Source organism: Corylus avellana, chromosome ca8, assembly GCF_901000735.1.
Source record: "Corylus avellana chromosome ca8, CavTom2PMs-1.0".
In the NCBI taxonomy this organism is placed as follows: domain Eukaryota; kingdom Viridiplantae; phylum Streptophyta; class Magnoliopsida; order Fagales; family Betulaceae; genus Corylus; species Corylus avellana.
Genome location: NC_081548.1, coordinates 20,615,316 through 20,626,910, shown reverse-complemented (window position 1 = coordinate 20,626,910; position 11,595 = coordinate 20,615,316). Strand labels below are relative to the sequence as shown.

At 33.0% G+C, this 11,595-nt stretch overlaps 1 protein-coding gene across 1 annotated transcript in view; it reads right to left on the bottom strand.

The window, feature by feature from the left end:
* Window positions 1-2,183: 2,183 nt before the first annotated feature.
* Window positions 2,184-11,595, bottom strand: part of LOC132189233 (probable LRR receptor-like serine/threonine-protein kinase At1g56140) — a gene marked incomplete in the record, with an annotated part of 33,988 nt that continues 24,576 nt past the window's right edge. The window contains 9 exon segments of the mRNA XM_059603863.1: window positions 2,184-2,839; window positions 2,930-3,080; window positions 4,511-4,742; window positions 6,274-6,484; window positions 6,621-6,739; window positions 7,830-7,991; window positions 8,092-8,287; window positions 8,426-8,808; window positions 11,049-11,110. Of these exon segments, the coding sequence (XP_059459846.1) occupies window positions 2,432-2,839; window positions 2,930-3,080; window positions 4,511-4,742; window positions 6,274-6,484; window positions 6,621-6,739; window positions 7,830-7,991; window positions 8,092-8,287; window positions 8,426-8,808; window positions 11,049-11,110 (1,924 nt within the window).

The window sequence follows — 11,595 nt, the reverse complement described above, 5'->3', positions numbered from 1 at the left end:
TTTGATATAAAACAAAAATACCCCTCCAAAATAACTAACTAGATATTATCAAGTTTAAACGAACTGGAGATAATCCTAATTCCTTACATCACAGTGTACATGGAGGTAATTTAAATCGAGTAATGTTACACATTATTTTTATTTTTAAAGTCACCATTAGCACATATAAGTATGGGAAAATAAGTGATTAAGTGTGGGGAAGTGAAAGTGTGTATAACGGTACTCTTTAGAGCATTTATATCCTACTCAACAAATTTACTTTTTATTTTAATTAAAAAATTACTTCTTTTTTTTTTTTTTATCTCAACTATATACTTTCACTCGCCTATTTAAATATTAATTTTTAATAATTTCTTTATTCTTTATTGAGAGGAGAGATAATGTTAAAGATTAAAATATGGTTTATTTTTAAATCTGGTGAGTATTATAGAAACTTACAAAATGTTTTTCCAATAAGTAGATATAACTGTTTTTTTGCTCCTATTTAACATCACCGACTTCTTTGGAATGAGAGAATGCTCATGATCTCTTTCAATTTATTGTTTCTATTCTCTTGTCTATTTGTTTTATTGGTTGTGTTGATTTCAATGTACAATTTATTTTTTGTAAGATCTATTTTAGAGGAATTGAAAGATAAAAACAAAACTCTAGAATGTTACTTTTATAGAGACGATGTTTCAATGTCTCTCTTTATCAAAGTTAATGGTTAATTAAATGGAAAAGATAATAGGTTAAATGCTATATATTACACAAACATTTAACAAATATTTTACAAAGTTAAAGTGACAAAGTCTAATAGCCTTTGAATTAGCCATTCTTAAAAAAAAATTTGAAATAATTTTAAAGCAACTTTATAACCTTGTCCCGACCTCCAACGGTCCATTAATAACTAACCTACAGTTAAGGGTATACATGCACGTGGATATTAACCGCATGCATCCGTTATCTGCATTTATCCGTTATTCACTATTCGTACATGGAGATGTAGATGTAGTTAGCAAAAGTCACTATCTACATATCCCTTTATATGTAAATATGTAATAGTTTTATTTATTTTTTATATATTATATTTAATAAATTTATCAAAACGGCATCATGTTGGCTTAGATATAGGTTATGTTTACATTGTTTTAGGTTTTTTTCTTCACAATTCACTCATTCACTTGGGCAAAAAGGCAAAGTAAAGTGAGATCAATATATTTTCAAAACATTAGGTTTTTTAAAAATAAAAAATAAAACAAGTCCAAAACACTAAAAATTGGCCCAAATTACTTTCAAAATCATTTAAAATAAGTTGTAATAGAGACTCAAAGAAGACCCAAGAGACTAAAATATGTCCATTACCTAAAATGCGAATAGCGGATAATAACCACATTCAATAATCACTATAATTGCGAGGATGTTGTTTGTAAAAACATGACGTGAATGTGAACATTTAAAAGTGATATCCACATTTTGCAAATGCGATTGAGAATATTGCAAATAACCGCATCCGTATCCGCATCTACACTCTTACCTATAGTAACTTTAAAAACTCTATTGCAAGTTAATTTATTGTTCTGCAAAGTTGAGGTGGAAAGCAATTTCTCTCACTAAAGAAAAAAGGGAAATGCTAGGTATTCATCTGGTATTCTTATGGTGTTATTCTGTTATTCTCTTGGTCCTAGGTGGATATATTGTTTTCTAAAAACCAAGTGAAAAAAATAAAGATCACTTTCTTTTTTGCTTTTTTTTTTTATAAAATAATATCTACCTAAAACTAGGTGAACACCAAGAAAGCACCTAACATTTCCCCTATAATGCAACTCAAGAGAGTGAGATCAAGTGACAGAAGGAAAATGTTATGGACGCCAACAAATAAAAATAGTAATAAACAAAGAATTGTTATTATTTTGTTTTTGGTAGTAAAAAATAAAAATAAAAATAAAAAACGGAGGAGAAGAGGACCCTGGCGGGCCTTTCCCATTATCACCTCCCAAGAATTATTAACTAAATTCTCTAAAGTTCGCGAAGAAAACAGCCAGCTTCTTGCCTTAACTAAATTCTCAAGAGTTCGTGAAGAAAACAACCAGCTTCTTGCCTTTGGGAGGCAAGTTGTTGTGTTCTGAGCATTTACAACTAGCTTTCCATAAAATTTAACGGAGAAATAAAGGATTTCTAAAGTACATTTAACTTTTGTAGAATAAACATGAAAAGTTACCTTATTAATAATGTAACATATATTTTCCATACAAATTTCTGTATAAAATCAAGATATGCATAAACTCCAGTAGTGGTTTGGGAAGCTGCTTATATGGATTGCACTCTTTAAACATATGCAGAAATAAGGCAACCAGTATGCATAAACAGAAGCAGAAGTACCCCTCCATGCTAAGGCAAAGTGGATAACCCCTGTGAGTGACACGATTATAAAGCAAGGACAAGATACTGTTCACCTTCCTTCTCCAATAATATCACTGATCATTGATTCAGTGACGTTAGTAGGTGAGGGCATTGGATCATTCCTTGGCCTTACGCTAGTTGCGTGGCCATCTTGGATTTTTGGCTGGCTGCTACCACGAGGAGTGGCTAACGGAGTATCTTCTTCACTTAAAAAGTTGCTTGTTATATCTTTGTAATTCCATTCCGTTATATAACTTGGCTTTGATGTAACGGTGCCCACTTCAATATCTCCGGCAAGCATGGCTACGACACGTGACATGGGTGGGCGCATCATTGGTGATGCTTGAGTGCACAAAAGACCCACTCCTATCAATCGAGTGGCTTCATTTTCATCAAACTCCAGTAATCTGGGATCCACTAGTCCCAAAGCTTGGTTATTTTCACGTAGAGTCCATGCCTGAGAAACATATATAATAGAGGCTTTAACACAAGAAAAACAAGTTTTGATTAAGTAGTAATTTGATAGAGAGATACTCATATTCTATACCCATTCTAGCAGAAAAATCTTTTCGGTATCCAAGCTATTGTCTGAGTTTGGCCTCCCACTCAGGATCTCCAAAGCAACAACACCAAAACTGAAAACATCTGCCTTTTCTGTTAAGTGCCCACGCATTGCATACTCTGGTGCTAGATAGCCACTACAAGAATAACATCAATTAAAAGAAATGCCGAGTGAAGAAATTTTGGATAATATCTCCTCAATCTCACAGTGAAGCACAAAATAAGAGGCTCTCAAAAGATCAAGCTTAAAGATCAAAATCAAAATATTGAAAAGCATGAGTCAAACACACTATGCAGGCACATTTTGATTTGGGGCCTCAGTTGTTGGTTTAGTTTATTTATGTATCCTCGGATTTTTAAGTTAGCAGTCCCAAAACAGCTCCACGGAGTAGCATTGCTATTCTCTTTCTTGCTTATTTCAAAGCACAAACCATTCCTCTCTTGTGACACCATAAAATAACCATAAACCAATATACAAACCATTCCCAACCTTTTCCCACAATAGATCCAAACCTAGCTATCCTAAAACCCTAGAAATAACCTGCTAAACAATACAATTCCTGCAGGCTCAAATTTTAGCACTGAATAGCAATCAAGATTCAATATTATCAAGCCCTTAAAGTTACAGACCCTATATTCACTGCTCCCTTCATTGAACTTTAAAGCCACAATTTTCCCAAAGATTTTGCCCACCATAACCATATATGTCAATTCGTAGGAAGCATATAAATAACTAGTGCTGTACTACATCAGTCAGATTGCTGTGGACAGTTTTGGAAAATAATTCATTAATAGGACCAATGATATACCTCTAAAACCCATCCTATTTTTACTTACGAATCCAACGCGATCAGGTATCTGTTTCCAAAAAATGTAGCTATTTTTGTTAACTTCAAAGTATCAGGTGACTAGACAGCTACAAAAATAAAGGGGAAGTTCACTTAATTCTCTTGAACTTTCATCGCTTTTGCAATCTCCCCTCCAAAGTTCAAAAACTCTCAATTTAATGTATCAAACTTTAAAAAATTTGAAATTTCACCCCTCTGTTAAAATTTTCTATTAAATCCTAATAAAGGGGTGAGAAAATCCTAAACACCCCTGTATTCTCCTCAACTTTTTTTCAATTTTCTTAAAAAAAAAAAAGTAATTTAAGGATAATTTTGTAATTTCATAAAGTTTAAGGGGTATAATGGTAATTTCACCCATTGACCATCTAATTTAATCCCAAAACCTAACGAGAGGCGTGAGATTGCAAATTTTTTAAATTTCAATACACTAAATTGAGAGTTTTTGAACCATTTTTTTTTTAGAGGGGAGGGGGGAGAAAAGATTGCGAAAGAGATGAAAGTTCAGGGACCTATGTGGACCATCCCAATGTGGTGGTGAAAGGGAAGGCCCCAATTAGTAGAAAAAGGACTCCCAACCCCTTGGGGTTATCCTGCACTTCAAAGAAGTAGAAAAAGAAATGAAAAATAGTGATAATTTCATTCTTCGTCACCAAACAATACGATCTAAATAAAACATTAAGAAGAATAGTTCAAGAAAATGGTTGAAAGAGCTAGCTTACATGGTCCCAGCTACTCGAGTGCTGATGTGTGTTTTCTTATCATCGTATAGCTTTGCCAATCCAAAATCTGAAATTTTCGGGCACAGTTCTGCATCAATTAAAATATTACTAGCTTTGACATCTCGATGTACAATTCTCGGCCTTGACTCCTCATGAAGATAAGCTAGCCCTCTTGCAGTTCCTAAGCATATGCTAAATCGGGTTGGCCAATCAAGATGCAAGCTATTGTTTCCTGCACAAATAGTGGCTCTCATCTGATAAAAATTAAATAGTTGCAATGTGGTCAATCATTTCTAGCCAAGAATAACTTGGGGTGTAAAAAACATTGTTAATAATGGCATCTTGTAAACACTAAATCACTAAAACAGAGGATTATTATCATTTGAGAGTTGAACTACAAATCATGTGCAAATTCTCCAGATCCTACAAAAGAACTTGGGATACTTTTAGAAGTTGTGAATAACCCCAAGATGTAGGCTTTGAATGGTAGATATATAGAAATCCATAAAACTATAATCAGACAATCAACAAAGAAACGGATTAGATATAAATGATTCAGACATTGACCTGCATCCTCATACAAAGTGTTAAGTCTCAACATCATATTAGTATATACTTTCGACAAAACACTGGTAAAAAATAGGTTTAAGTCTAAAGTCAAGGGATTCATGTAATACACCATTGAAGAACTTTTGCGCAAGTTCATGAAGACATCGGCATACTTGAATTGATCTCAAACAACTTACAACAGTGACTTAGAAACTCCAGAATTCAACCTTAGGAGGGCATATTGGACCACTCAAGACCTTAAAGCATTGTGAGTTGGCTACGAATGGTGTTAGTTTTTATTTAAAAAGAATTGATTTTTACAAAACTATTCAATAGCATCCATAGTTTTCTAACGTTTCTTTAAGAAGTGATATCGTTTTGAGTTGGACTAGGTCTCATGGTTTTTCCCTAGTTGAGTTTTTCATGTAAAAAAAAACCCCATGTTTCAGATGTGTGATGCCCTTTATGCTGTTGATTGTTGTAACTACAAATATTAATAGCACAATGGATTTGCAATTCTCATTCACAACTATTTAAGTGCATTTTATACCTGTAATGGTCAATCTTGTTCAATTCTGCAGCATATTATTATTGATTAATAAGCACTTGAGATCCATTTCATTTACAAAAAAATTGCACAAAAATTGGTATATAAACCAATTAGTTGGACTTTTGACAAAGGTATAAAAATCCATTATGGATTATGGATACCACAACATGGCTCTCAAGATGTTCAAACCCTAGCAGTAAAAACCTAGACAACTCATTGTCTCTCTAAAGGTCTAGTAAGGAACTCTACAACATCCTCTTGAAATAAACCCAAAACCTAACCTGAATGAAATGAATGAAACGGTATAAAGTTTGGTATGTCAATGGCTTCTTCCCTATGGCCCCCGCTAGTTATGAGGTTTATGCATCACAAATAGGACTTAATGCAAAGGTACTATTGCAACGATGGGTCATAACATTGAATAATTTGTGACAAGATCTGATAACATGAACTTCTGTCGTCTTTTCTTACAAACAAACTACGAGAAGAGAATTTTTGAAATTTAACTACGCAATATAAGTAAAATCCTCTGTTCTTTCCTTTTTTCTTTTCTCTTAAGAAACAATTATACGCTAAAAATGTTAGTAATATGCGATACTTTAATAAGCAAAAAGAATTCTGTTCCTCTGGTTATTATGTATGACATGGTTATTTAGAATTATACCAAAGAGTGCTTGATCAAGGCTTTTGTTCTCAAGATATTCATAAACCAGGAGACGTCTATCTCCTTCGATGCAGCATCCATACAGAGTCACAAGATTGCGATGTTGTACTGCAGATATGGTAGCAATCTCGGTTATAAATTGACTCTTCCCTTGGTGAGATGCTACTGAAAGTTGCTTCACAGCCACTACCCTCCCATCAGAAAGCGTACCCTATAACATAGCACAATTAAGAAACATAAGACAGAAGCCCTCTTGGGTGAGATCTAAATGTTGGAATCACCTATTTTTATTTTTGAAATGTTATGTCATCATGTATAATGTGGTTATGTAGTAAGATGAAGTTCACCTTGTAAACAGGTCCAAACCCCCCTTCTCCTAGCTTGTTTGAAGGAATAAAGTCTTCTGTGGCAGATCTCAACTCAGCATAACTAAAAGTATTTGGTCTAGGGCCAATGCCAAGAAGCTCTGCAAAGTCAAGCAAGGATATACGTTCTAGAATAAAGTACATAAAATGATACTTGTAGCAATCATGAGGATTTTAAGGCATATATGTGGTTCATCAATGATTGGTACATAGATCATGTACATTAAAGTGTTATTTTTTAGGATGAATAAATCTTATTAAAAGACTTATTAAAAGAAAATTAAAGAGAAAACAGAAACAGCACAGCCACACATGAAGCCCCTAAGCCCTAACCTGAACTCTCACTCGGTGGGGCGACAACTCAACCAGCCAAAGAAACTACAAGGGTCAAACAGCACAAAGGAAAACTACCACTCTAAGAAAACAATCAGCCAAGCACAAACATCAACTAATAACATTCTCAGAAAAACCCTGAACCAATCAGCTGTCTATAAGAAAGGGAAGGCTGGATCCCAAACAAAGAATTTATCCTCGATCTAACCCAGAAAAGGATGTTCGAGAGCACATTGACTACATTTCTAGTTTCCACATAAGATTCTGGTGTTTCTCTCACTCCATATTGCGTCCACAGCAGCCAAAAATATCAACTTGGCAACAAGGCATAGAAGATAATTTTGTTAAATTACCAATTATATTAAAAGCTTAAACTCATAAGAAGGGGTGAATTTAATAATTTAATTAATATTTAGACACTTTAACTCACATGTGGGTTCAATCTCCCCTTAATAAGTGAGACTGAACAAGTATAATATTTAATTGAAATGGGAAGTGAATGACGAAGACAAGATTCTAAATTAGAACATTTGCTCTGATATCATGTTAAATCACCAATTATCCTAACGACTTAAGTTGATAGGAATGAGTGAATTTAATCATTTAATTAATATTCTAACAAATTCTCTTGAAACTTCTAACCATCCACTGGGTAGTTTCTTCCTAGCTTCTAATAAACCAAAGGAGGTTGCACTTATCACAAAGTACCAAATTTTACCAGGGAACAGGGTACAAGAAGAACAAATGGTCAAGATTTTCCTCCCCCATATTACAAAGAATGCGCCCAGTACACTGAGAAATGCGATGGGAAGCTAGATGTTCCTAGGCTTTCTGTGAAAGAAACTACTATGCTCTTACCTTCCTCATCACTGCTGCCTGATTTTCTTTTCTGAAAACAAATTGCAAATATCAGTATCAAGCTCACAACTCCCACAGGGACTGCAATGCCAATAATCAATCCTGTCCTGCTCTTCCCTTTTGGTGTACTTGGTGGAATCCCACTAACAGTTGGCCGGAAATCTGAGCAATAAAAGTTAGTTGATGAGCGGTAGCAGTTGACAGTAAATAAGTAAATTATACATTCTGATACATAAAGATCTGCAACTATCATGTACATTACCTGAAACAACATGGAGGGCTGAAATCATTGGCCCATAGTCACCTTGCTTTGGTGTGCAGCAGGTCCCCTTACCAGCCCAAAACAAATGAATTTCGAGGTAGTTCTCAGACACAGTAGCATTGAAAACCTTTTGGATTGCTTTCCCAACACCACCTGCCTCCTTTGATATGTCAAAGTCCTTTTTTTGAAGACTCCCCTATAGAACCAGTAGAGAGGAGCAAAATTGGTATATTCTATTCTAAGAATAATTTGCAGAAACTTTTATTTGAAGAAATATTTTAGAGTTTCTACTTCAATATTGAATAGTTTAGAGTTTCGTTTATACTGTTCTTACCTGAATATAGATATCAAATACACGCCTTCCTAGACTCTCCCAAGTTTGTGTGCTTCGATCTTTAAAGACTGTTTCTGCAAATAGCATGTTTACAGTGTAATTTCCATTCTCAAGACCCAGGCCATAGTATCTAAGTGATCCAGGTGATATTCTCGATGTCTGGAAAAGCTCCGGGGTGTTCGTCCCAGTTACTTGTGCCAAGGAATTTCTCACATATGATGGACTTTCGCCGTTAAAAAACAACCCCACATTACTCACTGCCCATTTGTTTAAACTGGTGACATTGAATGATGCTGCACCAAGAGATGTGTTTTCTGCCTCATACACTATGCCATCGGCAGATCTCTTCATTGGGCCACCGCATTTGATTGAGAAGTTCGCGTCTGTAAGATTCAATATGAAAGCATTTGTGTTTATCTATACATAGGTAAACCAAGGTGGACTGACACTCTGAGAAATCAAAAATGTCAAATTCTGGTCTAACAAAAATGTGTAATAGAAAGACTGAAACTTCTTAATCCTATTCATCCAAAAAATAAAAGGAACTTCTTAATCCTACAAATCAATCATATGAAAAAGTGATGAGAGCCACCACAATCCATTTCTAATATAAATGTTTTTCTTTGTCTATATTGTGTTATAAAGCATGCCCTACTTGCATCTAGGTGCTCATAGTGAATATATTATCATCATATATATATATATATATAGAGCTGAGTTTCTTCTTAGAATGGCCTAGAATTGTTTCTTTTACATTATATATACAAAGGATGGTCGAAAGAGAAATCTCTATTTGACAAGACTTCTTCCTATACTTTTTGAATTGTATTAGAACCGGGAAAAGTATAGAGAAAAAAGATATTTCTTTTCTATTATATTAGAATTTTTCATTTTTCTGTTTTTTGTCCTTATTTCCTATGGTTCTGTTCTTTTGTTTTCGTTTTTTGTCTTTAATTATTTTTTGTTCTAATTTATATATTACTGTTTAATTCAAATTTTTTTTTTTTTTTTAATTTTTAGTTTCCATTGTTGTTGATTGAGTAGTTTGTTTGTTTGTTTTTTTTTTTTTTTGTGTAATGCACATTGTTTACGTGTTTACTCGATGGGTGACATTGGCTTTCAAGGTTTCGTTGAAACTGCGAAAAGTGTATAGAAAAAGATAGTTATTTTCCATTATAGTAGTATTTTTCATTTTCTGTTTTTTTATCTTTATTTTATGTGGTTTTGTTCTTATGCTTCCATTTTTTGTCCTTATTTTCTATTCTAATTTATATAATATTTTTTATTCAAATTGATTATTTTTTCTTTTTAAATTTTACTCTATATTTAGGGAAATGATAGTGAGAGAGAGTTTCTTATCGTTTATTTTGATACGAGGTATGATGATTTTTTTAGTTTACGCTATTGTTCATTGAGTTATTTATTTATTTATTTTTCCAACCATCCTTCACATATATAACATAAAAGAAACTTTTTCCCACTACCAACATTCTTTTGTTTACCAAGAAAGCTAACTGGAATTGGATATCAACATTCTCATGCTTTTGAGCACCATTTTTTTTTTTTTTTTTTAACTTTGTCAATGAGAAAGTTTAACTGCTAAAAAACAAAGGCTTTCCAGTAGAAGTCTTTGTTGAGTGATACTATGTTCTTTTGATAGTTAGGAATATTTGCAACACTCATTTAGATACTTATAAGATTGTTAAAATTGGAATTTTATATCGAGTATTGTTGAAAAGTTGTCCTGAATGGTTATATAGCCAAAGTGTATGGTTTCAAGGTAACAGAATGTTAGTAGAAGAAGTAGTTTAGTCATTTTCTAACAGTTCATGCCAGATTTTTCTATTCATGTCTTTGTTTTTGGGTGCTCCAATATTCCTACCATGTTTTTCTCTCTTTCTTTTTAAAACATAAAAATACCTTCTTTCTTTTGTTAATAAAATGAGTAAGCTAACTGGATCAGGTATCAACATTCTCATTTTTTTTAGCACACTTCTTCTATTTTTGTCGGTCTAATAGAACTATTTCTTAAAAAATTAGTTGATGAGAAGAAATTGGTGAAAGACAAAGGTTTACCATATTAGTATTAATATTCAAAAGAAAAGTATTTTTCAATGGAGGAAAAGTGGTATTATTGTTGGGATATGATAGATTGTGGTTGGTTGGGTTTTGTGACTTTGTTCATTTTCAATTATTGATTAATCCAGGTTTTCATTTTGATAATTTTTTCCTTTATAGGTCCTTTCGTTTTGAACTACATCTATGGGAACAAATATTTAACGTGTTTCAATTTATAAGGATTAAACTTTATGAATTTCTAAACTTATTTGATATGGGGGTTTATGGTGTTAAGTAAAGAAAAATGGTTCAAAATGATGTTATGAAAATTTTCACTTTTAATAGTCAATTAGTTAATTGAGTGAAGAAAAGAAAATTAGTTACAGATAATCTTTTAAAGACTTTTTGAATAAATTTTAATGAGAAAAACCCGAGTATAGTGCGGGTTATAAACTAGTGTATATAATAATCCAAAAAATGGGAAAGAAAATTATAGCAGACATCACGAGTTGGTATTTGTTAAATGACCCAATCTAAAAATTAACTTTAGAACAAAACAGCTTACAGAGTGGAGAATTCCTATTGCACGGAAAGTTCCTCTGTAGACAATCCAATCCTTGAAAATTACTGCAAGCACAGAGAATTATAATTGCGCTCAATCTAGACTGAAATGCCAATTCTCTTTTCTTTTTTTTTCTTTTTTTTTTTTCTTTTTTTTTTTAATTTTATTTTATTTTAAGGAATCTCACCAGAAGTAAAAATTGCAGTTACTTTGTGTAGCTTCTGTTCTTAAAAGTAGTTTTTATACTTAGATTCACAAAACCAGAAATAAGTGCAGAAATGTGTGACAATGCATGTTTTCAAAATTAATATTCTTAAAGACAGCCTATATCAAAGAACATCATTGTGATGTTTTCTGTTTCCTTCTGTCCCATTCAGGATAGATGAAAGCACAAAAAAAATGTTTTTGAAATCAGTGCAGAAATGTGTTATGACACACCAGGTATAACCTAAACCTAAACTTCTAAAAATCTTCATCTTGTTTTGTTTTGAGAAAACACCCGAAACAGGTTCCCTTCTCAATCCTATTGTTTTTTTGGGGGGTAAATAAT